The sequence below is a fragment of the Alternaria viburni genome (genome assembly GCF_023758015.1).
Source record: "Alternaria viburni strain BMP 2772 chromosome Unknown scaffold_5, whole genome shotgun sequence".
Classification (NCBI taxonomy): domain Eukaryota; kingdom Fungi; phylum Ascomycota; class Dothideomycetes; order Pleosporales; family Pleosporaceae; genus Alternaria; species Alternaria viburni.
Window position 1 is genome coordinate 1,341,122 of NW_026055774.1, and position 22,390 is coordinate 1,363,511.

The following is a 22,390-nucleotide window of genomic DNA, read 5'->3' on the forward strand; positions in this document are numbered from 1 at the left end:
CGGACACGTACCGGGGGTGTATACAGGTAAAAGATGAGGTTTAAGTGGGGCTGATGTTTGTTGACGGGGTGAGATATCGTGCCCAGGTGGTGTTGTGACCCTGCTGACGTAGCGCAGGTATGTGATAACCGCCTTTCTGGACTTGGTGAGAGACTGGCCAAGAGTCGCGGGACACTAGACGGTGGCGTAATCTGGGCAGATTATGGATATGGCGAGAGACTATAAGGCTGGGGCCATTCGAAAGGTCCCGAGAAGCAATGTGGATGATATGCCAGCGCCAAGGGAGACTTGAGGGTATTTAGCGGGTACCAGCTGACTAGATATGATAAGAACACACGTCAAATCGATCCCAGCAAAGATACGGATCATGAACTAGAGATATCTTTGCCTGGGAATTGGACCTTCCGAAGCTGATAATGACAATGAGCATACGACCAGTACATTTAGATACTCCGCCCTTGAGAGAAGCGTAAAGCTTGTTCAGAGTAACCAGAGAACTAATGGATACCAACTTTTTCATAACCCCAGACTGATCTGAAAAGCTTCCAATGTTCACCGACTAATGCCAGCATCTGATTGAGTATATAGGCGTTCTGGGGGCATTTTCTTGAACCCGTTCTTCTGCGCAAGTTCCACTCCACATCTCAGATCTTCGAAATTCTGACCGCGATATCGAAGAGGCGTTTCCCCAGAGTACCAAATGTAGAGCAAATAGGCTTCCTGAGCAGCGAAACCAGGAAATCTGGTCTATAGTTTTATGTATAGTGTCCCAGTGGATACTGAGTACCTTCCGTCCTCTTATACACCCCTAAATCGGAGATCACGCCCGGGAAACTTCGGAAACTGCTCCGCGAAGTAGCGGCATATGGCGGCGACAGATCAACGTCTCCTGTGCATGATTTGGGAGTGGTGATTGGATCAGCGAAGCGTGTTGGTTCCTGTGTATATACGTGCAATGTGTGTGGCGTAGAGGGAAGGAAGCATGTCGGACAGAAAGGCGCGACGTTGCTAGTTCGGAGGCTAGCCCGATGACACCGAGTGGAGCAGTGAGCCATGACACCGATGCATGCGTGGTGTCGTGCCGTGCATTATATGCGAGCTGCGAAGGGAGAGAATAAGAACATAGTACTGGAAGAAATGTTGATGTACCAATGGACATACATGTGTCTTGTATGGACATGGTTTCGACTCATGTGACATCCTTTCCTTTTCATTTCACGAGAGCACTCGAATAGCATCACAACACGACCAAAGGAGGATAGATGAACCATCTTTTCCATTAAGGACATCTAAGAAAGAGGCTACAAGTCCTTCCACCAAGACTTCGATGAGAATGCCACTCAAAGGCGCAATCAAGAACCCAACGCCTCGCTCACACATATAGGCTGGCAAAAGCCAAGCCAAACCTCCATTATTCCATTAGTGATACCCCATGCGGCCCCCCTTCCCTACGCTCTCAGTATCCGGGTGTTTTGGTGATCGAGTCCGTACAAATGAGTAGAGAAGAATAAACGCCAATCCATGCAATGTTCTTGGTCTAGACAACCATTTTTCGAGTGAAGATAATCCTACTCTTTCTTGCTCAAACGCGGTAATGCCGGCGCACAAGCTCCAGTAAGATGAACGTTGGATACCTTTCCTAAGGCCCCCAAGCGTTTGCGCCCGCCATAGCTGGGTGCATGGGCATGTGTCCACCATTGCCGTATTTCTCTTGTATGCTCTGCAGCTGCTGCGCTGTTGTCGGGGTGGTGCCCCAGCGCTGTGGCTGCGGAGGACCCTGGCCCGGTGGAACGGGGATGGCGTCGACGCTTCGCAGCAGAGCCACCAAACCGTCAGCCTTGAAACGCGTCTCCTTGTATGTGCTCGCAGGAGGAATGATGCCGAGGAGGAAGTTGACGCCACGAGGCAGAGGTGGCGGGCCGGGAGCCTGGCCAACGGGTGTCGCACCGGTGGTGGCTAGGTTGCGGCGTGCAGCATCGAGACGGCGACCTGCTGCGCCCTTGAGCGGTGACTCGCCCCTAACAAGCTTGCGAGGCTGTCCACCGTCGTCCGCGTCATCAAGAGGGCGCTTTGGTGAGTTCGTGACAGGCATGAGGTTTCCGAGGTGTGGGGAGTTCGCAATGCTGGGAGACGCGAGGCGCTGTTGTTCGGCTACGATTTGGGGTGGTAGCGCAGGCATCGGTTGCTGCTGCTGTTGCTGCTGCTCTTCGATGGAGGGCATGACCGATGGCATGGTCGCTGGCATCACGGGCTTCATCTGTGTGCGAGGCGAGATGATGTGACGGACGGAGATCGGGTCGAAGGTCTGGGTCGCGAAGCGCTGCGAGAAGCGGTGCAGCTGGGGATCTTCAGGGAAGAGAGTTGCCATGCGCTGCTCAAGCTTTGTGATCTGGGCCAGCTCGCCGAACTGGGCTTCGTAATCATGGAAGAAGGCGAAAAGCGATTTAGCCCTGTGAACGGTCTCAGGCTTAGCCGTGAGCTTTCCGACGACTGTCTCGAAGACGGCACGAGCATCTGATGATGTTAGTAGGAACTGTGTTGCGAAGACTTTGTCACTTACTGGTAGAGTCATTGAGCTTGATGAGATGCTTAATGTATTCCAACGCAAACTGCTCATCCTCAGGGAACAGCTTCATACCCCGCTCAAAAATCTTCTGTGCAGCCGGTTCCTGGTAGCAGTGATGCTCAATGAGCGCACTGGCGACGTAGGCTTCACTAAGCAGCTTGCCCTTCTTGCGAGCCTCCGTGAAGATGCCACGGAAGCCACCAATCTCGCCCCTGGGATCTCCCTTGCCCTGAACACGGCGCATAGCCCGCATGAGAGCTATCCATGTGTACGTGAGTGTCTTCTTAAGATTTTGTGTTTGCGCATTGTATCCAGCAGACATGGCCTGGAGTTGAAGTGCGAAAGCATCCTCCTTCTCCTTCAAGCGACGTGCAGCAACGACTTCGTCTTCGTCGTCAGCGTCCTCGTTCTGTTGTGCGATTGCGCGGGCAGCTTCGTCCGCAGCCTTCTGTGCCTCGAACTGCTCTTTCGCACGGGAGATGGAGTGTTCCTCTCGCTTCTTGACTTGTGCTGTGAGATCGTAGATGGTATCGAGCAGCCTCTGGTATGGCTCTCGTACAGCCTTGCCCTTGGCAACAATACCTGCTTGGCCATCCTCGAAATCGGTGCGTTGCTCGACCTGGTTGGCCTTCTTGAAGGCGAGGAGACAGCTCTCAGGGTTCGCATCAATGCCGTCGTTGAGGAATTTGTCGCCCTCAGCCTGAATGTTGTTTTCGTAACACCACTCAGCTGCTTCGTACCACAGTTCTGGCCAGAAGCGGAGGGCCATGAGCGCATTCTTGTACAGGTGGAGTACACGCTTATTGTACAACTCCCGGTTGTCTGTAGCGCACTCAAGCGGATCGCTCTTCTCCCACTGAATCCAGTTCTTCCATAGCTTCACTTGGTTCATGTACTCCTCGTAGCCATCGAAGCCGGCGGCGGGCGGCAGCTTGGGTAGTGTGGTCCGGTTGACGCCCCTTGTGATGTTGTTGTCGAGGACGTTGATGGCGCTGCGTGCAGTCATGTAGGCAGGCGAGGTTTCTTGGAGTTGCTTGCGGCCCTGTCATCGATGTTAGCCTCGTAAATACAAGGGACTGAATGCAATGAGGCTTACCGTGACCTTGTTCAGACTTGTCTCGAACCTGTCGTAGTCTCTCCAGATCTCTAGGGTCGCGTTGTGTGGTACTGAAACAGCGCGTTGGTATACCTTGCGCAGAGTATCCATCTTCTGCATGTCCTGCCAGCTGCTGCCACCGAGAACACCAGGCCCAGATTTGAGCATCTCGATGTAGTCAAGCCAAAGCTTTCCAGCATGGACATCCAGACCGACTGAAGTAAGGACGAACTCGTAAGCTTGTGTGACGGTCTGGCGGTTCTGTCCATTTTGGTCAGTGGTAAGGTTGAAGCGGCGACGGATGAAGTCGATGTAAGCAGAGTAGATGCCGAGCCATTGGGCTGAAGGAATAGAGCGACCGAAGAGGTGTTCGACCCTTGGCAGCTCGTCAAGCTCCGTCTCAAAGGCAATGTACTCGACCCATTGCTCGCCCTAGACATGTTAGTACATCACATGAGATATCGACAGTCCTGCTTACTGATGAAGGGAAGATCTTGAAGAAGCGCTCAAAGACAGCTCGTGCGTCGTCATGCTTGTGTCGCCTACGGTGCTCCTCAATTAGACTCAACCACGCTTCGATGTCACCACGCGGATCTTCAGCAATGCGATCTTCGAGAATACCCACTCGGTCCTGAGGAAGACGAGCCTTTGGTAGAGAAGCAGACATAGGAGCTGGAGTAGCTGGGGCTACAGACGGGCGTGCCGAAGCAGCAGTCATGACGTCGGGAGCACCTGGCTTAGTAGCGTCTGCAACAGGCGTACTGCCGTTAGGAAGAGAAGCAACAGAGGGAGCAGGCTCATTGACAGCGACAGAAGCAGAGATGGAAGCGGGAGCCTGATCTTGTGCACTATGTAACTGTACATCTGGGTTTGGGAGTGTATTGTTTGGAGAGTTTGTAAAAGATGGCTGGGGAGTCTCTGAAGCTCCAGTAGCACTCAGTGTAGCATTCGCCTCTTGCGGCTGCACAGCGGGCTCCTCTTCCTCGTCCTCACTCTCGTCGACAAAACCACCCACAGTGCGCGGTCGCTTGGACGGCGGCGCTGCGGAGCCTTCTGTGGAGGTCTGAGTAGGCTGAGGCTGCACCCCATTCTCGCCCTCGGCGTCGGCGGCCGGTGGTGAGTTTGCGCCAGATTCTGGCTGCATCGATGCCGACTGGTAGGACTGCGGCGAGTATGTGGCGGCGGGGTCGTACTCGTCCTGTCCAGCAGCAGCGTCGGGCATCGTGTAACCGGCTGAAGGGTCGTATTCGTCCTTTTGCGCCTCGAGGAAGGCGAGCTCAGCGTCGTCCGCCATGGCTGTGGGTGCGTGAGGGCTGTGGTGGGCTGTCAGAACTGATCACGAAGTAATTTTGGGCGTTGTATTACGATATGCTCAGGCGCGGGAGTGTCGTGGACAATGGATGTCTTTGTCGCGTGGTTAGTGTCTAGAAGGAGCGTCGAGAGGTGCGCGCGAAAGCGGGAGGCGCGATGCAGGTCTCCACGGTGCGTCTGGCAGGTGCAAAGGTCGCGCCGATATGTTCCAAGATGCGCGCGGGGGTGGAGATGATGCGCCGTTCGCCGTGGTTGAGGTGGGTGGGCGCGTTGTCGTGAGAGGAGCAAAGGTTGCGAGTCGGCGTTGCGGGCTTGCTCTCGGCGGAGCCTGTCAGCCTCGTTCTTGGCGCTAGCTCAGACGGCGGCGTCATCGCTCAGGTACCGAACACATAGCCACCATTCACTAAACCACCGGACGATTGACGCGCCCCTCCAACAATGGAAGTCTGGGACTCGCGGTGACACCAATACCTGACGCGCATTCGAGTATCTCCATTTCCGGCGTCGCGCCTTCACTCGACAGCTGCCTATAGACGGCCACCAGCTCACAAAGCACGCCCAACATGAACCCGCACATATCACTCCCAAGGCCGACGGGCGGACCTTCAAACTTTGGCTCGACCCCATCGACACGGCGGAATGAGATCAAGATGCCGCGCTTCTTCAAGCGCATGTTCAAATTCCCCCAGATGGACTTTGAAATGGCCATATGGGAGATCATGAGCCTGATAATAGCACCCAAGAAGGTGTTTCGACAGATATACTACCATGTATGTATTTCTGGTCTCTGTGTGATGATATGTGCCTAACAGCGTGTAGAAACAAACCACCAAGACATACCACCGCCCCGACCCGTCGTTCACATACCTACTTTCCTTCTTCCTGACCCTCACATCACTTGCATGGGGCTTCGCATACGCCGATGGCTTTACACAGACCCTCCACATAACCATGGTCTTCATATTCGGGCACTTCTTGCTGCTTTCGCTGTTGATAGCGACCCTGTTCTTCTTTCTAGTCGGTAGATTATTAGGCCCAGACAACGCACTGCTACCTGGACGAAGGAGAGGACTATACAACCTAGGAGAGGACTCGGGCAAGGAAGAGCTCGAGTTTGGATACTGCTGGGACGTTGCCATCCGGGCCTTTGTGCCGGTTTGGGTCTTCCTCTATGTTGTGCAGTTCCTGTGCATGCCACTTATAGGCACACACCATTGGTAAGTCTTGAACTCAAGGAATCAGATTATGCGCTGACATGCCTAGGTTCTCGCTACTTCTTTCGAACACACTCTACCTCGCCGCATTGAATTACTACTTCATCATCACATTCTTAGGCTACAAGGAACTGCCCTTCCTCCACCACACCGAGCTCCTGCTCGTCCCAGTCGCCGTTATGGCCATACTGTGGTTTGTGTCGCTGTTCAGCTTCAACATGTCGACACACTTTGCGCCGGTATTATGGACGGGGGCCAAGCTACGGAAACACGTTGGCGATCATTAAGAGGCCAAGATATAAAGGGTTGCATGTCTGCAACAGGAAGTGTCAGGGCGTCATAGTACAATAAGGCATAGGATAATGACGAATGCATTAGAGTACCTCGAAAACGGTCTGCAGTGATAGTATCCAGGTCACAAGCGTGGGTGGTGGCAGACCGATTCATGCACCACACTAATATCTTGCGTGATTGGAATAATTGATAGTTACATATCCATACATCTACATATATACACGAAGAAGGGTAGTTATCAAACCCTCAGCCCAAACCACTCAACGCTACTCTATGTACATAGTATACACTATCTTACAAGTTCCTCTTCTCAAACTTCTCTTCATAACATTGAATGCGATCACCCACCTTGAAGTCTTCCCAGCCTTCAAACGAAATACCGCACTCGGTATCCTTGCGCATTTGCTCGACGTCTTTCTTCTGGTTTTTGAGCGACTCGATCACGCCTAACAATCTTCGTTAGCATATGCTTCATTTACACAACAACGTGGGGAATGACTTACCATCATGGACAATCTTGTCGCCACGGAGTACTCTAGCCTTGGAACCCCTATCGACAACACCGTTCCTGACTTTACTTCCCGCGACCTTCATCTTCTTCCTGCCACCAAGGCCAATCTCAAAAACGGCTGCGATTTCCACCTCACCCGTGACCTTCTGGATGACTTTTGGTGCAAGCTTCTCGGATAGCAAATCCTTGACGTTTTCGACTACGCGGTAGATGATGTTACTGTCAAGAATCCTGACGCCCTTCTCTTCTGCTAGTTTGGCAACGTGTCCAGGAATTGTGGTGTTGAAGTTGATAACATGTCCCTTTGCGTCGGCGGCGTGCGAGATGTCGAATTCGGAGGGTGCGCCAACACCGTGGCGGAGGATGCGCGTAGATACCTCTGCGTTTCCGAGTGCTGAGACAGAGTCAATGACTGCTTCAACAGAGCCAGATACGTCTCCCTTGATAATGAAGGAGACGACCTCCGGACCAGCCTCTTTCTCCTCAGCGACTTCAGCTTCCTCGCCATTCTCGAGAGCCTTGGCAGCTGCTTCTTCGGCCGCACGACGCTCGGCTTCTAGGCGGCGAGACTCGTTGATGGCTTCCATGTCACGCGCCATTTGCTCTCTGTCGACCTTCTCGCTGCGGAGATCGGTCACCGAGCTCGCATGCTGTTCATCTTCTGCTTGTAGCACTTCGTCGCCAGCGATGGGTTGATCACGCCAGCCGTCGATCTCGACAGCCATACCAGGCCCGACTTCCTTGACCACAGCGCCAGCCTCGTTGCGCAGAGTACGCACGCGTGTCCAGGTAGTTCCTGCGACAAGCGTTGTTCCTTGACGAAGGGTACCACTGCGGACCAGGACGGTAGCCACGCGTCCAGATTTCTTGGTGGTACCCTCAAGAACCCATCCTTCGACGGAGGTCGCAGGATCAGCGCGGTGGTCCAACATCTCCGACAACGTTGAAATGGCTTCTTCCAGGTCGGGAATGCCCTGTCCTGTCTTTCCACTGACGCAAACAGCCTGGATGTCGCCTCCAAAGTCCTCAATCTCAATACCGTGACGGCCGAGATCAAGCTTGACGGCATCAGGGTCAGCTTGCGCCTTGTCAATTTTGTTGATGGCGACAATCATAGGGACATTCGCCGCTTGCGCGTGCTTGATCGCCTCCACAGTTTGGGGCATGACAGAGTCATCCGCAGCAACGACCAAGACGACAATGTCGGTAACGTTGGCTCCACGAGCGCGCATCGTCTCGAATGCAGAATGACCGGGCGTGTCAAGGAACGTGATCTTCTTTCCGTTTGCCAGTGGCACACTGAACGCACCAATGTGCTGTGTGATGCCGCCAAACTCGGTAGCCGCCACACTAGTCGAACGCATATAGTCGAGGATAGTCGTCTTGCCATGATCAACGTGACCCATGATCGTGACAACAGGTGGTCGTGCAGGAAGCTCGGCGTAGGCCTCAGGCTCAAGAGGTGCTGCGGGATAGAGGTCGCCATCATCTTCCTGTGCCTGGAAGATCGGTTCAAAGTTATACTCCTGTGCAATAAGGCCAGCATGCTCCGAGTTCAGAATGTGATCATTCTGCACATCCTCAAACCCTAGCTCTTCCAACTTTCGCACAAAGTCCTCTACTCTCAACCTAAGGGCACCCGCAAGGTTGGCCACGCTGATGTACTCTGGTAATGAGATCGGTGTAGGACCGGCCTTTGCCGACTGCGCTGCCTTCTTCGCCTCAGCCCGTAACCGCTTGCGTTCTTGCTTGCTGACGTGTGGCCGGTCTTCATCGTCCTCCTCGTCCCGTTGTATGCGTCGGCTCCTGCCCTTGTTTCCGCCCTGCCTTCGCGCGGGCTCTTCGTATCGGTTCTTGGACTCATCCGGCTCGTCAAAGGCAAAGCGACTTCGCCTTCTCTCGCTGTCCACGTCGTTGCGTCGCCTGTTATCCTCTTCTATCTGCCATCTTGCCGACTGTTCAATGTCCAAATTGCCCTTCGATTTCTGCGCCCAGGCTTCTGCAGCATCCGATATCGATTCCTTGTAACGTTGTGGTGGTGTATACATGGCCGTTTTCTGTGCTGGTTGTTCCTGCCGTTGAGGCTCGCGGAGCACCGGCTTTGATGGGCACATATTGCTCGCGTGCTCCTTCGATCCACAGTGGAAACATGTCCTCTGTGCATTTATGTCCCTTGCAAGTGGTGTGTAGGGTTTCGGGGTTGAGTTCGACGCCGCATTCCCCAACAACTTTGATATCTCATCTTGATCCAGCATCTTTCTTTGTGGTGCAGGTCTAGGAGCCTGTGGTGATCTTCGGTCGTCTAATCCGAACGGGGAGCGTTCGGGCTGTGGGTCGTTTCGTCGTCTAAGGTGACCGGAGCCAAATGCCGGGGTGTTGACCTGTGGTCTCGAGTCCATATTGACGGTATAGCGATTCTGGGGCGGAGGTCGATAGTCATTGCCACGCTCGTTGCCGGTCGTCCTCCGTACACCAGGTGCAAATCGGTCTCTGCTCTGGTTCCGCCCCGGCCCATCGAAAGGACCGCCTCTGTTCATTGCGCGTCGCTCTGGTGGGAATTGCCGTGACGCTTGGGATTGATGCTGCGGAGGTGCTTGTGCTAATGATGCTCTCATCCTCTCTGCCGGCGACATGAAGCCTCCTTGTGATTGCGGCTGAGGGGCGCTGGCGGCCAGCGCCTGCCGCATGCGCTGTGCCTGCGACATTGGCTCCTTGCGCTCGTTGGCATCTTTGTATAGGATGGCCTCGGCCGATTGCGGGGCTCTACTAGATGAGTTGAGTTGCCGTCGTTGTGTAGCGTCCGATGATGATGTAGCGAGCGTATTCGAGATGGCCAATTGACGAGTGGCGCAGAAGATGCAAACGTCGCGGGTTGAAGAAGCCTGCCATTGTTAGTCAGAATGTGTTTGTTGATAATTGGCTTTGCTTTTCCTCACCCGAAGTCCACGCGCTCTCCGCATATTGGGCGATGTGGTGCGTGTTGGGTTCGAAGATGTTGGAGTGCATCAAAAGTTTGGAAATGTCCCGCCGACGGATCCTTGCCTCGCCCGTCGGTCCTAGCGCCGCGCCACAGTCTGGGGGATTGGCCACGCTCTTCAGTTGCACGCCTCGACTTAGAATTAGTATCACGGACGCGCTGCTTTTGACATCGGAGGATAAAATGATGAGGGTGGACACAGCGTTCAGCCGAACGAGCAATACACATGTTCAACTGCAGTATTGTCGAGATGCTTGGTACAATCTCGTCGCATCATTCAATAGAGGTATGGAAGGATAACATTTTCTAATCATAATCCACCAATCTATCTACAACCAGCTTACTCCTTGGCTTCCTTCAACCTTAACTTAACACCATCCGCGGGGCATGTCGTCAAGCTGAGCCCATTCCTGACATAACCCATACCACCCTTCTCCTTCGGTTCCCAAGTATTACCAACACCCTCAATCGCTTCAAACCTCTGCATCAACCTTACGACGACATATCCAGCTTCTGTCAGGGCAAACTGCTGCCCGATGCAGATTCTTGGGCCGCCGTTGAAAGGAAGATACTCCCATCCACTCTTCCTTCCATTCCAGCGCTCGGGTCGGAATTCCTCAGCGTCGGGACCCCAGAGATCAGCTCGACGGTGCATGATGTATACGCTGTAGTCTATTTGCATGCCCTTCTTGACGTAGAGAGGTGCTGTGCCATCTGGACCGCCGCCCATGGGCAGGGTAGAATCCTTGAGGGCACGGCGACCATCAACAGGGACGACAGGGTACAGACGCAGAGTCTCGTTCAAAACCCACTGCAAATAGTTGCATGACTTCAGCGACTCAAATGTTATGTTCTTGGGGTTCGAATAGGTGCCGAAAGTTTCCAACACGACACTGCGTAGGGCGTTGTAGACTTCCGGGTGCTCTGAAAGGAGCATGAAGACGTACGACAGTAGCGATGCCGTCGTGTCGCGACCGGCTAGTAGAATCGATATCAGGTGTTCGCGAAGCTCGATGGGGTTGCGGGTAGACTCTGCAAGTCCATCAAGGAAGACGTATTTTTGCTTGCCATGTGACTTCTCCTGGGTAGTACCCTTCTCCTTTGATAATGCCAGTTGGACGTAGTGATCAATGAAGTCGTGGCAGCGTTTACAGTGGTCTTTGAACGCCTTGTCGTATACGAGCCAGTAGGCCTCTCCGAGACGGCTAGCTTGGGCAATGGTGTTCTGCGCCTGGTCGAAGGACGTGGCAAAGTCTTGTTCGTTGACAGCCATTGGGGGCTTACTAGACTTGTAGTCGGGTAGGGATGCGAGCTGAGAGTCAACGCTCTCGCCAAAGAGGAACTCTGTGGCGCTGTCGAGCGTCAGGCGGAAGAAAAGCGGCTTCAGGTCCGTGACATCTGTCCAGCCGTCTGAGTTGGTAGGCAGTACGCGCATCATGTTCTTCATATGTTCTTCCTCAAGGTCCAAGTCGCTGACTTGGTCGCGAGCGAACTGTGGCCGAAGTAATGACCTCGCATGCGCCCATTGCTCGCCATCGCTGGAAAACTGCTTGATGTCAGCGTCTGACGTTCTTGTCGCATTCCTGAGAATAGTACTTACAATGCCATGGCCGAGTAGTGGAGCAAAGTTCCCGTTTCGCCTTTCTCCTAACCCGTAGTCCTTGAATTGCGTGGCCAGTATAGCCTGGATGTTCCTTGGTTCCACTGTGAAGTATCCCTCTGCGCCCATGATCTTTTGATGGAATGTGTTGACGATCTTGCCTTCCCTCGCGCACGCATCATCAACGCGACCTTTCAAATACTGCGGTATACGGGACTGTTTGTCCGCCTTCATTATTTTGGCAACATTCTGGAGTCCAAGGGGATCGAATGGAGACTGCTGAGTCTCAGGGGCAGGCAAACAGCCCAATTGACGTGCTCTAGCAGCATGGCGACGCGAGATGATGATCGAGGAGATGATCTTGTAGAGGACAAAAGAAATGCCAGCCCAAGCGGCTAAGAGGATGGAGTTGTGCATGTTGGTAACAGAACTATGTGAGGTGAACACGCAGCCGTGGCAGCTTTCGTCTGTTGGGGAGAAGTTCTCGAGAAGGATTGATCCTTTTAAGTATCTAGGTATAGAACTCAATCGCACTACCAACGCGCCAGGGTCCCTGTGGCGCTTCCGCTGCAACAGCCATTCACATGAACTGCCGCAAGGATAAAGAGGAGCCAGACCCACGAGGCGTACACATGTTCACAGGCGTTAGTTCCTCGGAACCGTATCGCGCCCTGTTCGCACACGGGAGCGGATAGTTATGACCTCCGAGTTCGTTTTTGACTACGGGTATTCTGCTTCCAGTCCACTGGGTCTGCTGTCCATGGAGATGCCACGCTTTCCCCGCATTTTGCATCGGACATCTTGGCTCTGGCGAAGTCGTACTTTTTACTCGGACGAATTCTGTCCATTTCTCGCGTGCAATACGCCTCGGTAATTATGGTTGTGCGACCGTTGCGTCGGAGGCTAAAGAGCTCAGGCGCAACTGAGGGTCGCTTAGGAGTAAAGTGCCATCTTTTACAATAGAATGGATCCACTTGCAACGTTTCTTGATTACTCGATAAGCCGTGTGTCTAGACGCCTGTCTCGTAGCGACTCGCAGCAGCAGCGCGTGTAATTGTGCAGAAGGATGAGGTTGCAGCCTGCAAACGTGCGAGTACTGCGCGCATCTGGCTGCCAAGGAGTCCGAAGCTGGTGAAACTTGCGAGATGCCACCAAGAAGACAGGCCATTCCCGACGCGCGTGGTCGCTTGTCCCCGATGAGGGGGATATTTGCTTCCGATAACACCTAGGCATCCATCGCAGGAATCTTCGATATACAGCGTTTACCCGCTTGATCTTGTTCCAGCAGTTCAGTCGTTGACTCTCCCCTTATCTGTTCGTACCCTGTAACCTCCTCCGCTTTGATGAGCGCCCAAATGGCGATGCAGGCTCTCCACTGTTCTCGGTCGCGCACACGTACCACGAAAAGATGTTCTGTTAGCGAAGTAGAAGACCACACCAGTGTCGCGGGCAGCTGAGTCATGATTTCTTACAGTCTGGTACGTTCGCGCAAAGTCCCAAACACGGCCTAGTGAGCCCGGAATGGTTCCGTGCTGCCCAGGTGGTGAGTCGCTCCAGTCGTGACTCCCTCACTCAAACCATGGAAAGAACGACCACTCTGCCAGTTGAGACTGAAGCTGCGCGTCACACCAAAATCATCAGGCGCGATGTGAAAGCAGCCTGAAACCCATAAATAGCCGACTTTGGTGCCCACAGCACCACCTCGCGCACGCGCCTGGCATCATTGCGCATCGCACCACGCAAGTCAACCTTTGAAGAATCTACTTCAGCTACACGACTATGGACGCTGGTTGGGACGAATTGGAGCGCATGGCGCATGCAGCATCAGCCTCTGACGCGCAGATTGCTTCCCAATACCCGACATCGGAAACTATCGAGCGCTGGATGCGACTCTTTGGATATTCCCGAATCGAAGCTGTCCGTCTGATCAGTGATCAACGCGGTGATGGTCAGTGACACCGCCTGGTCCTGGTTATCAAATGTGGAACTGTCATATACTGATGCATTTCTACAGTCACCCGGGAGCGAATTACCAACGATCATTGGGAACTTGTCCAGACCGAAAAAGAAGCTATAGGCTACGATCGCGAGGCTTATGAGCATAATCTTTCCCTCCTCAAAGTCTTCAAGAGCCAGAGCGCCTTCATACCAACCTCTGGTGCTGATGGGGAAATGATGCTTCTTTTCAGATTGGGAGGACTGTTGAACACTGCAGAGAAAGTGAAAGAGGTTGCCGACCTGGACCGTGTACCCGTCGAGCAAGAGGGAATGAGTGAGATGGGTACCATCAAGTTTTGTCTGGTGGACAAAGACGCACAGAAGAAACTTGAGGAATGGCTCACGCAGCAGTCCGTCCTCCAGCGATAGCTGCACCTCTGACGGGATTATGCGAGGGAGAACCAGTGCTATGCAATATTGCAATCATCTCAGCATGACGCTGGGAAAAGTTGTACCATGCGCTCATGGACAGGTCGCTGAATGCAACACAATCAAATCCATCTAAGACCGGCTGCGGCTTGAACAGCCACCCTGTTTGAAAAAGAGAATCTCAATAATTACCTCCCACACTGGACACCAAAAATTACGTCAGGGTCGCCATTATCTTAGAATTCTGGCAACTTCGTTTTCCGTGCTAATGTAGACTGCAGCGCACCTGTTCAATTACCTTCGTGTTCGAGGTGCAGCGACCCGCTAGTTCTCACATAAGAATAAAGCAGATCCAAGGAAATGCAGCGACTGATGGGCTGATGCTCTTTCCGATCTTGTGCTGCACTTGCCGGAAGGGGCGTAAAGCCATCTTACCGATGGACAGCCCAGCTCGAGCATGAAGTCCTCAAATGAACAGCGACATGCAACGTAAACATACCGACGGCAACCAATTCCCAGAATAGCGACATCATCACTAAGCACAGTCTGTGGGCAACTCGGCGAATCAGGATCAGCTCAGCCACGACCACGATACCGCTTACGGTCAACCGCAGCCACAAGCGGCACGTCATCAGCACTGCAGTTCAGCTGTGCTGATACATTACGGCGCGATCGGCGGAACTATCAATCGACTAATGTTTGGAGCTGGAGGAGCTGAGGCTGCTGATGTAACAACACGGAGATCACCACGAAGATCTCGGTACAAATTGGGAAACCCCCATGTCCAACTTGAAAGCCACCCCAACTATCTACATGACTTCCGACATGTTGTAAAAGGGACACACGAAATTCTTTGTTGCGTTCAACAAATATCCAATGACTGCGCATACATACTATGCCTCAACGCCCCTCGCAGGAGCAAGACCTACAACACTTGCTACCATCGACCATGACTTTTTCCAAGTTCTCTTATAATAGGCCAATACCTGCGATCACACTTCAATTGGCTACCGACGATCTTAGCGCACAGTACAGTCAACCACTACCTCATGGCGATTTTGAGGAGCTCAAAGAAGCGGCAAACGAAGACAGGGTACGCCCCCAACAAAGAAGTCCTGCAAGCGAGCACCAGTGATACTAATATACACACCAGGACCTCAAGATACGTATCCGGAAGTTACGCGTTATATCGCGCTCCCTCGCCCTCTTCATCTCTATCGCAGTTCTCGTCCTCACGGCTCTTACCCTACACAAGTTTCTCAGCACGCGCAACATTCACCGCGTTGTCCGACTACCCAGTGGCGAGAATATCTTACGCACGCCCTGGGCGAAGAATACACGGGCATGGCCAACATACATGTACTTTGGCGTCTCGGCCGTCTCTGTACTACTCAACTTCGCAACGATCTTTTCGTACAAGTGTGGTATTGAACAGGCCAACGTAGCCGCTGTTGTCACGAGTACCTTTAGCTGGGTCAATATGCTGGGGAACTTCATTGTATGGTGTGTAGCCGCTACTGTGTATCGCACCGAGAAGGATAAAAATGGGAAGAGCGATGACCTTTGGGGCTGGACGTGTAGTTCTGGTGCGAGGGCAATTCAAAAAGAGTTCGTGGGTGACATTGACTTTGGTAATTATTGTAATGTGCAGGTAAGTGGATGATTTTTAGGGGTTTGAAAAGAGGGCTTGCTAACGCAGTGTGCAGAGTGCGAGTTGGTATGTTGGTATTGTGCAGGCCTGCGCTGCATTACTGACCGTGGTAATTTTCGTGCTGGTTTTCAGGAGGAGGAAGACGAAGAAGGCGGTGGAGCAGAGGCTGAAAATGCATGGCCTCGAGCCGAGTAGATGTTGACCGGGAAGACCTCCGCCGCACAGGAGGCGAACACATAATAACAACCGGTCTATCGCCAGGTACCAGCCTTGTGTACCGTTCAATACCCACCACGGGGGTCTAGGATATGATCCCGTCGCCCCAAACAACCGCACCCAGCCATCCTCGGCCCCAAACCCGTCTCCTAACTTCTGCGCATCATGGTGTATTCATACCCACCTCATCCACATCTCCCACAGTCCACGCTAGTCTCTATCACGTTGAGATAGCGTACCTGCATGCACCGACCTCGCAAACCACTCACTGAAGTCCCTGCTTACCAAAATAAGCGGGACCCTTTTCCGAGAACGGACAACAACATGCATGCGCAACGGTTACCACCCAAGGAACGAAAAGCCCCAAAGGTACTAAGACAGGTCGTAAATAACGCTTGAGACGCATGCGAGTATCGCAGATCCCACGAGGAAGTTCTGGATAAGAAAGGAGGAGGGTGGGAGCATGGGGCAACGACGCGCGAGAGGGATATGTTTTAAGAACGGAGAGGCACCCGTTGTAACCGATATCCAGAAACAAAGGACATAATACGTTTGTTTACTACGACTGTTACTGAAGTGCAGTGATGCGAAACATGCTGGTATGTTAGAGAAGAACAGAAGTGACATGAGAACGTTATTCATGAGACTGACAGTACAAGCAGTACGCACGATTATTACCAACCTGGCTATGCGCCACCATCTTTCTACTCACTGCTCTCGCTTCTTCCCAGGAGACGCAAGACGAGTGTGATCGAGAATGTCTGCAACGCAGGGTTGAAAAGCTCGAGCAAGAGTATGCGAAACTAGAACAAGCTCTGGTAAGTGAAGGCCAATCTACTTCTATGGCGTTCATCATGCTGACAGCGGAACAGTATCCTGGTGGCTACGCGTATTCTTCGACTACAGCTCAGTCGTATTACCCAACATCTGCCGTCTTTACCGCAACTCCAAGCTCATCGAGCAAATACTACACCACCTTTGGCACATCCGGTCTGCCTTACAGCTCAGCCTACAGCTTCGTTGTTTCCTCATCATCCGCTCTAACATCTATCGTCTCCACCGCAACGCCGAGCTCATCGAGCCAATACTACACCACCTTTGGTACATCTGGTCTGCCTCAAAGTTCAGCGTACAGCTTCGTCGTTTCCTCATCATCCATCCTAACTTCTGCCGTTCCCACCACAGTGCCGAGCTCATCAAACGAATACTATGCTAGCTTTAGCACATCCGACTTTCCTCAAAGCTCTGCCTCGACCTGGGTTGTGTCCTCCTCGTCCATAGTCACCAGCTATGTGACTACGCAACCTTCAGTCTCAGCTACGCCTTCATACGCAACGACTCCACCCCAAAGTTCAGCCTCTACCTTTGTTGTTCCCTCCTCATCCATAGTCACAAGCTATGTGATCACGCAGCCCTCAGTCCCAGCCACGCCATCATACGCCATACCCCCACCAGAGCCCACAGCAAGCGACACACCACCCGAACCCACCAACCCCAACATCCCCACCCACCCGGGCTACCGCTCAGTAGCCTACTACGGGAACTGGGACATCTACGCACGCAACTTCCAACCCCAGCAAATACCCGCAGAGCGACTCACCCACCTCCTCTACTCCTTCGCCGACAACAAGCCCGACGGCACTGTCTTCCTCACCGACACATACGCCGACGCGGAAAAGCACTACCCGACTGATTCCTGGAACGATGTAGGCAACAATCTTTACGGATCGATGAAGCAACTTCAGATCCTCAAGGCCAAGAACAGGAACTTGAAGGTGTTGCTCAGTGTAGGCGGTTGGACGTATACAAACGTTGCCAAGCACATGGATGGACCCATGGCTACGGCTGCGGGTAGGCAACGCTTTGCGTCTTCGTGTGTGGAGTTGATTCGCGACTACGGCTTCGATGGCATTGATGTGGATTGGGAGTATCCTACAGACAAGGAGCAGGGCAAGCAGTTGCTCGCACTGCTGAAGGAGATCAGATCCCACATGGACGAGTATGCCGATACGCTTGTGTACGAAGATGAGTCTGGAGGCGAGCTGAAGCCCAAGTTCCTCTTGACTATCGCTTCGCCGGCAGGAGAGAAGAACTACAAGCATCTGCCCTTGAAAGAGATCAGTGCAGTCACAGACTTTATCAATCTGATGGTAAGTATTGGCTTCTCCAAATGCAGCAACAAATAAACTAACGCGAAGATAGGCATACGACTACGCCGGCTCCTGGGATAACCAAACTGGCCATCAATCGAACCTTTACCCTTCGACCTCGACTCCCCTGAGCACGCCCTTCAATACAGCTTCCGTTCTGGCCGCCTACAGCGCCGCGGGCGTTCTTTCCTCCAAGCTCAATCTTGGCATGCCGCTTTACGGTCGTTCCTTCACGAACACTCAGGGCCTAGGAGCGTCGTTCAGTGGAATCGGCACCGGATCATTCGAGCGAGGCGTCTACGACTTCAAGGACTTGCCCCTTGCAGGTGCACAGGAGTACTACGATGAAGAGGCTGGTGCAACGTACAGCTACGACGAAGCGAGTGGCGAGTTCGTCAGCTATGATACTGTGGCCATGGCGCTCAAGAAGGTCGACTACATTGCAGAACAAGGGTTGGGTGGCGCAATGTGGTGGGAGATCAGCGGTGACAGGACAGATGACAGCGGGAGCATCGTGACCAACGTGAGTCGTGGACGTCTGAGAGTGGAGACGAGCTTGCTAACGTATAAAGGTTGTCGAGAAGATGGGCAGCGGGAGTGGTGCAGGCATCGAGTCATCGCCCAATTGGCTACTGTATCCCGACTCCAAGTTCGACAACTTGAGGAATGGCGTGTCGACGACACGATAGGTCGCGGGGCGATTGCGCAGGGGGTGAGTCGTGGATGCAGGTGCAGCTGTTGGCGAGCATGTCAGGTGGTGGTGCAAACCTAGAATCGCGTAAGTTATTACTGATCGCCATCGGTAAACGTTGAGATGGAGCATTGGTGGCGCGAGCATTCATGCGTTCGCATACATGTAGTAATAAAACTTGTCATATACCCTACCCTTGAGATATCTCGCTTATTGCCAAGCTGGAACATCATCTAGGGGACTGGACCCGCGTGACACAGTTGCAGCAGTGTTTGAGGCTCTGCTACCCTAGGTGTAGGCGGTAGCGCGGAAGCCATGCTGCTTCTGGCGTAGATCATCTTCGATATATTGCCAGTGTCGATATTCTACGCCGCCGTCATACTACGATCGACGGCCAGGGTGCTGGAAGAAGAAAAACGAGTACACGATCACAGGCACGGCGGGGGTGCTGTTGGTGATTGTCGTTGAATTTGTGTGGTGTCTGAGCGCATGAGGGCTAGGATATGCCCGCCGCGCGCATATGTGCCGCCTGCCGAATGATACATACAGAACCGAACGCCCTAGCTCCATTCATGCCGCGAAGTAATAACAGTCGTACGATATAGCACCAAAATGTGCTGGAGGGTATAGCAAATCTATCAGGCACCACAATGTGCTCATTTTACTCGTTTTACTGCCTCCTGATCTCGTCAGGCGAGCAGGTGTCAGCGGGCGGGAGTAAGCGCTGGTAGGATTGCTCGCCGACTATAGTCGACTCCCTGTGATTAAGAAAGGTGCGTATGCGCTCGTCGCGATCTCCACTTGAGCTCAGAGTGGCATTCCTGCTCCGGCTGTACTCCATACTCGCCTCGCGGTGGATCTGGTCGCGCCGCTCTATGACCGAGTTGTTGAAGGTGTTGAATCTAGTGCCCTGCACGACGCCGCCTATGCTGACAAAGGCGAAGATGAGGGCCATGAAGGTAAAGTTGGACATCTGAATCGTGCGGGCGTCCGAGTCCTTGGCGCCGCCGCCGTTCTCGTAGTGCCAGCGCTCCCAGTCCTCCCAGGTCGCATTGGTACGCGGATCCGTATTCCAGCGATGTGGATCATAGTGCCAGTCGTTATGACGGGGGCCCATGGGCATCTGGTGGTGACCGGCCCAGCCGTGGCCCCAGGCATCATACGCTTTGCGTTTCTGGACATCGGAGAGGATGTCGTGGGCGGCGACTAGCATTCGATAGCGCTCGAGACGCACGTGGAGGGGCAGCTGGGCGATGGCCGACTCGGCATGGCAGCGGTCGGGGTGGTAGAGCTTGACGAGGGCATAGAAGCGGTGCTTCGTGTAGGCGTCGCCCTTGCGGCACTTCAGGATCTGGTAGGGCGTGGGTGTCTTGTGCGGCTTCACGGCGTCCGGCCACCTGAGCAGCTCTGCGTCATCGCGGTAGGCGGGCGCGTCCTGGTGTTGGGCGTAGGAGCGGCGCTGTGTTGCGGCCTCAGGACGTGCGAATCTATGACGGCATGACTTGGCCGGCTGGGGACCTGCGCAGCTCCCAGCGTGGGAATAGTAGAGGGGACTGAGGTTAGTGTACGAGGGCAGGAGGATGGAGCACTTCTTGGGCAGCATTGTCGCGCACTGGCAGGCGTGGACGGGCGCGCATCTCCAAGCTCCAGGCAGGTGTCAGTGTGGGAGACGGCGTGCTGCGTGTGGGGTGCTGGCTGCTGGTGGCGTCGGCGCATGGGCGATCGCAGCAGCCCGCGGGCGAGATAGACGCGGCCGGCGCCATCGCTCACTCATCGGTACCTCACGCTAGGCCGCTTGCGTGCTGCATGCGACACTCTGGATGCGAACAGGAGTTGGCCGTGGTTGATAATTTTTCCACGGCCTCGCGCGCCCTCCAGTCGTGCCCGACGCGACTGCGACGGCGCCGGCGTCTCAGCCAGGCAGCCACCATGCAGGTGCGGTCTCTTCCGCTCCCCTCCAGTTGCTCAGACCCGATGCTGGTGGAGCCCTTTGCGCCGCGACTCAGCCTGTCTGTTTGACGTGAACTCCTTCGCCTCGCTTGCGCATGCCGTGCGAACCTCCCCCTGCAGCGACACAAACTCTCGGGTCACGACGCATGAAGTCGACCCTGCATCCAGCCAGCCGCCCAATGTCTTTGTCCTCCAGGGTGGGCTAACTGTGGGGTCTAGAGGGGGCATCCTTCTGCTATAACCCGTTTGCTATCACGCCTCTCGTGCTCTTCCTCCCTCAGCTCCCTCCAGCCTTTGCTTCGTACAGTCCTTTCCGTCATTCACTTGCCTATATATCGCCCTACCTTCCATGTTGACCGCCTCCCGCCCCCTTCTCCCCACCTACAGCGCCCTGCACCAAGCCATGGCAAACACACACGACAGCAACGGCCACCCCAGGGAAGGCTACCTGAACCTGACCCGGCGCATGGAGACTGAAGAGGAAGACCAATTCGACGTCGATCTCACCATCTTAGATTTCCTTGTCTACAAGGCCATTGACTTGGTCTTTGAGTGGAAATCGAGCAGTGATCCATACCATTCAGATCTGCCCAATGCGCTCGTCAACATGACTGCTGGTATGACTTGCGCCTGTTACGGCAATGCATCACGTGCTCACGACTATCAGATTGGAGGACATTCCTCGGGCACAGACACCATGGCCGACGCCTAGATGCCAAGGCGTCATTTCGATCGCGTTTGTTGCAGTTTGCCCTGATCTTCACACATCGGCTGCATCACGACGAGACCTGGACAACCGAAGAGTCACTGAACAGTCTGCGCGAGCAGAACAAATCCCGTGGCGAGTACTGGCGGCAACGAACTCAGCATCCTTCTGCGCTCCAAGAGCCTTTCGACCAGCAGAAGGACTTTCCTCTTTCCGATGGCGCTCTTTACGAAAACCGCTCTGCTCTTGCCTCCGCACTGAGAATGCCTGTCGATCAGCGGAGGTGGGTGACCGATGTAGCAGGCACGCCCTCGCTCCACTGTTTACTCCCTGTCTTCATCGAGCTTACCGCCGCACGTGTCAATCTGGATGACGACTGGCTGCCAACGGCTGAGTGGTTCGACTTGGCAGCACAGTTCATGCTACAGGCTATCATCGGCGAATATCTTCGCAACGGTGCTTACGGTGACGAGGCTTTCAACACCATCTTCGCCTATGGCTGCCCTGGCGTCGAACGATGGGCCGAAGAACCAGCGGACGTGGCAGCGATGAGGAGACTCTTCTGTGCTGAAGGTAATCTTCGCGAAGAGAACTGCGAGTGGACCAGGATCAAGCGCCAATACATCAACGAACTACTACCAAACGGTCGGGCGCAATCAAGTCTACAGGCGATAGAAGCAGCCCAGGAACGCTATCCATATGCCGAATTCGAAGAGAAGCTACTATCCTTTCTCAAGTACCTCCACGAAGGCCTCGTCAAACCAGATCTCGCCCAAGTCGAAGAAGGTCGCATCAATATCGACGGCAACGAACTATCTGAAGCCGAATCACGAGCAATGATCCAGCGCATGGGGCTTTGATCGGCTCTGCGTCCCCAATTTCTTTAATCTCGGGCGAGCTCGGAGGAGTTTCTTCGGCGGCCTGGGTACGTGTTTTTCGGTTGTCTAATCTTGTCTTTCTGTACTAGCGTAGGCCGTTCTTGTTTATACGTTTTTTCTCCAGTTTGCGAGCTATTCTTTTTTATTATTATTATCATCTGTACCAAAAGTCATGTAGCTTCGCGCGTCTTGTACCATATACCCACATCAGC

General features: G+C 53.8%; 9 protein-coding genes across 9 annotated transcripts; 5 read left to right on the plus strand and 4 right to left on the minus strand.

Annotated features, from left to right (window-relative positions):
* Window positions 1–1,639: 1,639 nt before the first annotated feature.
* J4E79_003344 (uncharacterized protein) lies at window positions 1,640–4,956 on the minus strand (the record flags this gene model as incomplete). The annotated part of the gene is made up of 4 exons (XM_049352239.1): window positions 1,640–2,514; window positions 2,561–3,608; window positions 3,663–4,094; window positions 4,141–4,956. The coding sequence occupies 4 exons, from the start codon at window positions 4,954–4,956 to the stop codon at window positions 1,640–1,642; spliced, it is 3,171 nt and encodes a 1,056-aa protein (XP_049213710.1).
* A 580-nt stretch (window positions 4,957–5,536) lies between these two features.
* On the plus strand, window positions 5,537–6,474 carry J4E79_003345 (uncharacterized protein; the record flags this gene model as incomplete). Its single annotated transcript, XM_049352240.1, has 3 exons — window positions 5,537–5,743; window positions 5,793–6,190; window positions 6,237–6,474. The coding sequence occupies 3 exons, from the start codon at window positions 5,537–5,539 to the stop codon at window positions 6,472–6,474; spliced, it is 843 nt and encodes a 280-aa protein (XP_049213711.1).
* A 301-nt stretch (window positions 6,475–6,775) lies between these two features.
* Window positions 6,776–9,952, minus strand: J4E79_003346 (uncharacterized protein; the record flags this gene model as incomplete). Its single annotated transcript, XM_049352241.1, has 3 exons — window positions 6,776–6,927; window positions 6,985–9,874; window positions 9,929–9,952. 3 exons carry the CDS (start codon window positions 9,950–9,952, stop codon window positions 6,776–6,778), a joined length of 3,066 nt encoding a protein of 1,021 aa, XP_049213712.1.
* Window positions 9,953–10,309: 357 nt separating this feature from the next.
* Window positions 10,310–11,986, minus strand: J4E79_003347 (uncharacterized protein; the record flags this gene model as incomplete). Its single annotated transcript, XM_049352242.1, has 2 exons — window positions 10,310–11,515; window positions 11,570–11,986. The coding sequence occupies 2 exons, from the start codon at window positions 11,984–11,986 to the stop codon at window positions 10,310–10,312; spliced, it is 1,623 nt and encodes a 540-aa protein (XP_049213713.1).
* Window positions 11,987–13,348: 1,362 nt separating this feature from the next.
* Window positions 13,349–13,936, plus strand: J4E79_003348 (uncharacterized protein; the record flags this gene model as incomplete). The annotated part of the gene is made up of 2 exons (XM_049352243.1): window positions 13,349–13,517; window positions 13,584–13,936. The coding sequence occupies 2 exons, from the start codon at window positions 13,349–13,351 to the stop codon at window positions 13,934–13,936; spliced, it is 522 nt and encodes a 173-aa protein (XP_049213714.1).
* A 949-nt stretch (window positions 13,937–14,885) lies between these two features.
* J4E79_003349 (uncharacterized protein) lies at window positions 14,886–15,782 on the plus strand (the record flags this gene model as incomplete). The annotated part of the gene is made up of 3 exons (XM_049352244.1): window positions 14,886–15,029; window positions 15,090–15,587; window positions 15,720–15,782. The coding sequence occupies 3 exons, from the start codon at window positions 14,886–14,888 to the stop codon at window positions 15,780–15,782; spliced, it is 705 nt and encodes a 234-aa protein (XP_049213715.1).
* Window positions 15,783–16,396: 614 nt separating this feature from the next.
* J4E79_003350 (uncharacterized protein) lies at window positions 16,397–18,642 on the plus strand (the record flags this gene model as incomplete). The annotated part of the gene is made up of 5 exons (XM_049352245.1): window positions 16,397–16,402; window positions 16,457–16,621; window positions 16,676–17,953; window positions 18,006–18,476; window positions 18,526–18,642. The coding sequence occupies 5 exons, from the start codon at window positions 16,397–16,399 to the stop codon at window positions 18,640–18,642; spliced, it is 2,037 nt and encodes a 678-aa protein (XP_049213716.1).
* Window positions 18,643–19,314: 672 nt separating this feature from the next.
* J4E79_003351 (uncharacterized protein) lies at window positions 19,315–20,247 on the minus strand (the record flags this gene model as incomplete). Its single annotated transcript, XM_049352246.1, has 1 exon — window positions 19,315–20,247. One exon carries the CDS (start codon window positions 20,245–20,247, stop codon window positions 19,315–19,317), a length of 933 nt encoding a protein of 310 aa, XP_049213717.1.
* Window positions 20,248–20,997: 750 nt separating this feature from the next.
* J4E79_003352 (uncharacterized protein) lies at window positions 20,998–22,160 on the plus strand (the record flags this gene model as incomplete). The annotated part of the gene is made up of 2 exons (XM_049352247.1): window positions 20,998–21,211; window positions 21,262–22,160. 2 exons carry the CDS (start codon window positions 20,998–21,000, stop codon window positions 22,158–22,160), a joined length of 1,113 nt encoding a protein of 370 aa, XP_049213718.1.
* Between the last annotated feature and the right edge of the window lie 230 nt (window positions 22,161–22,390).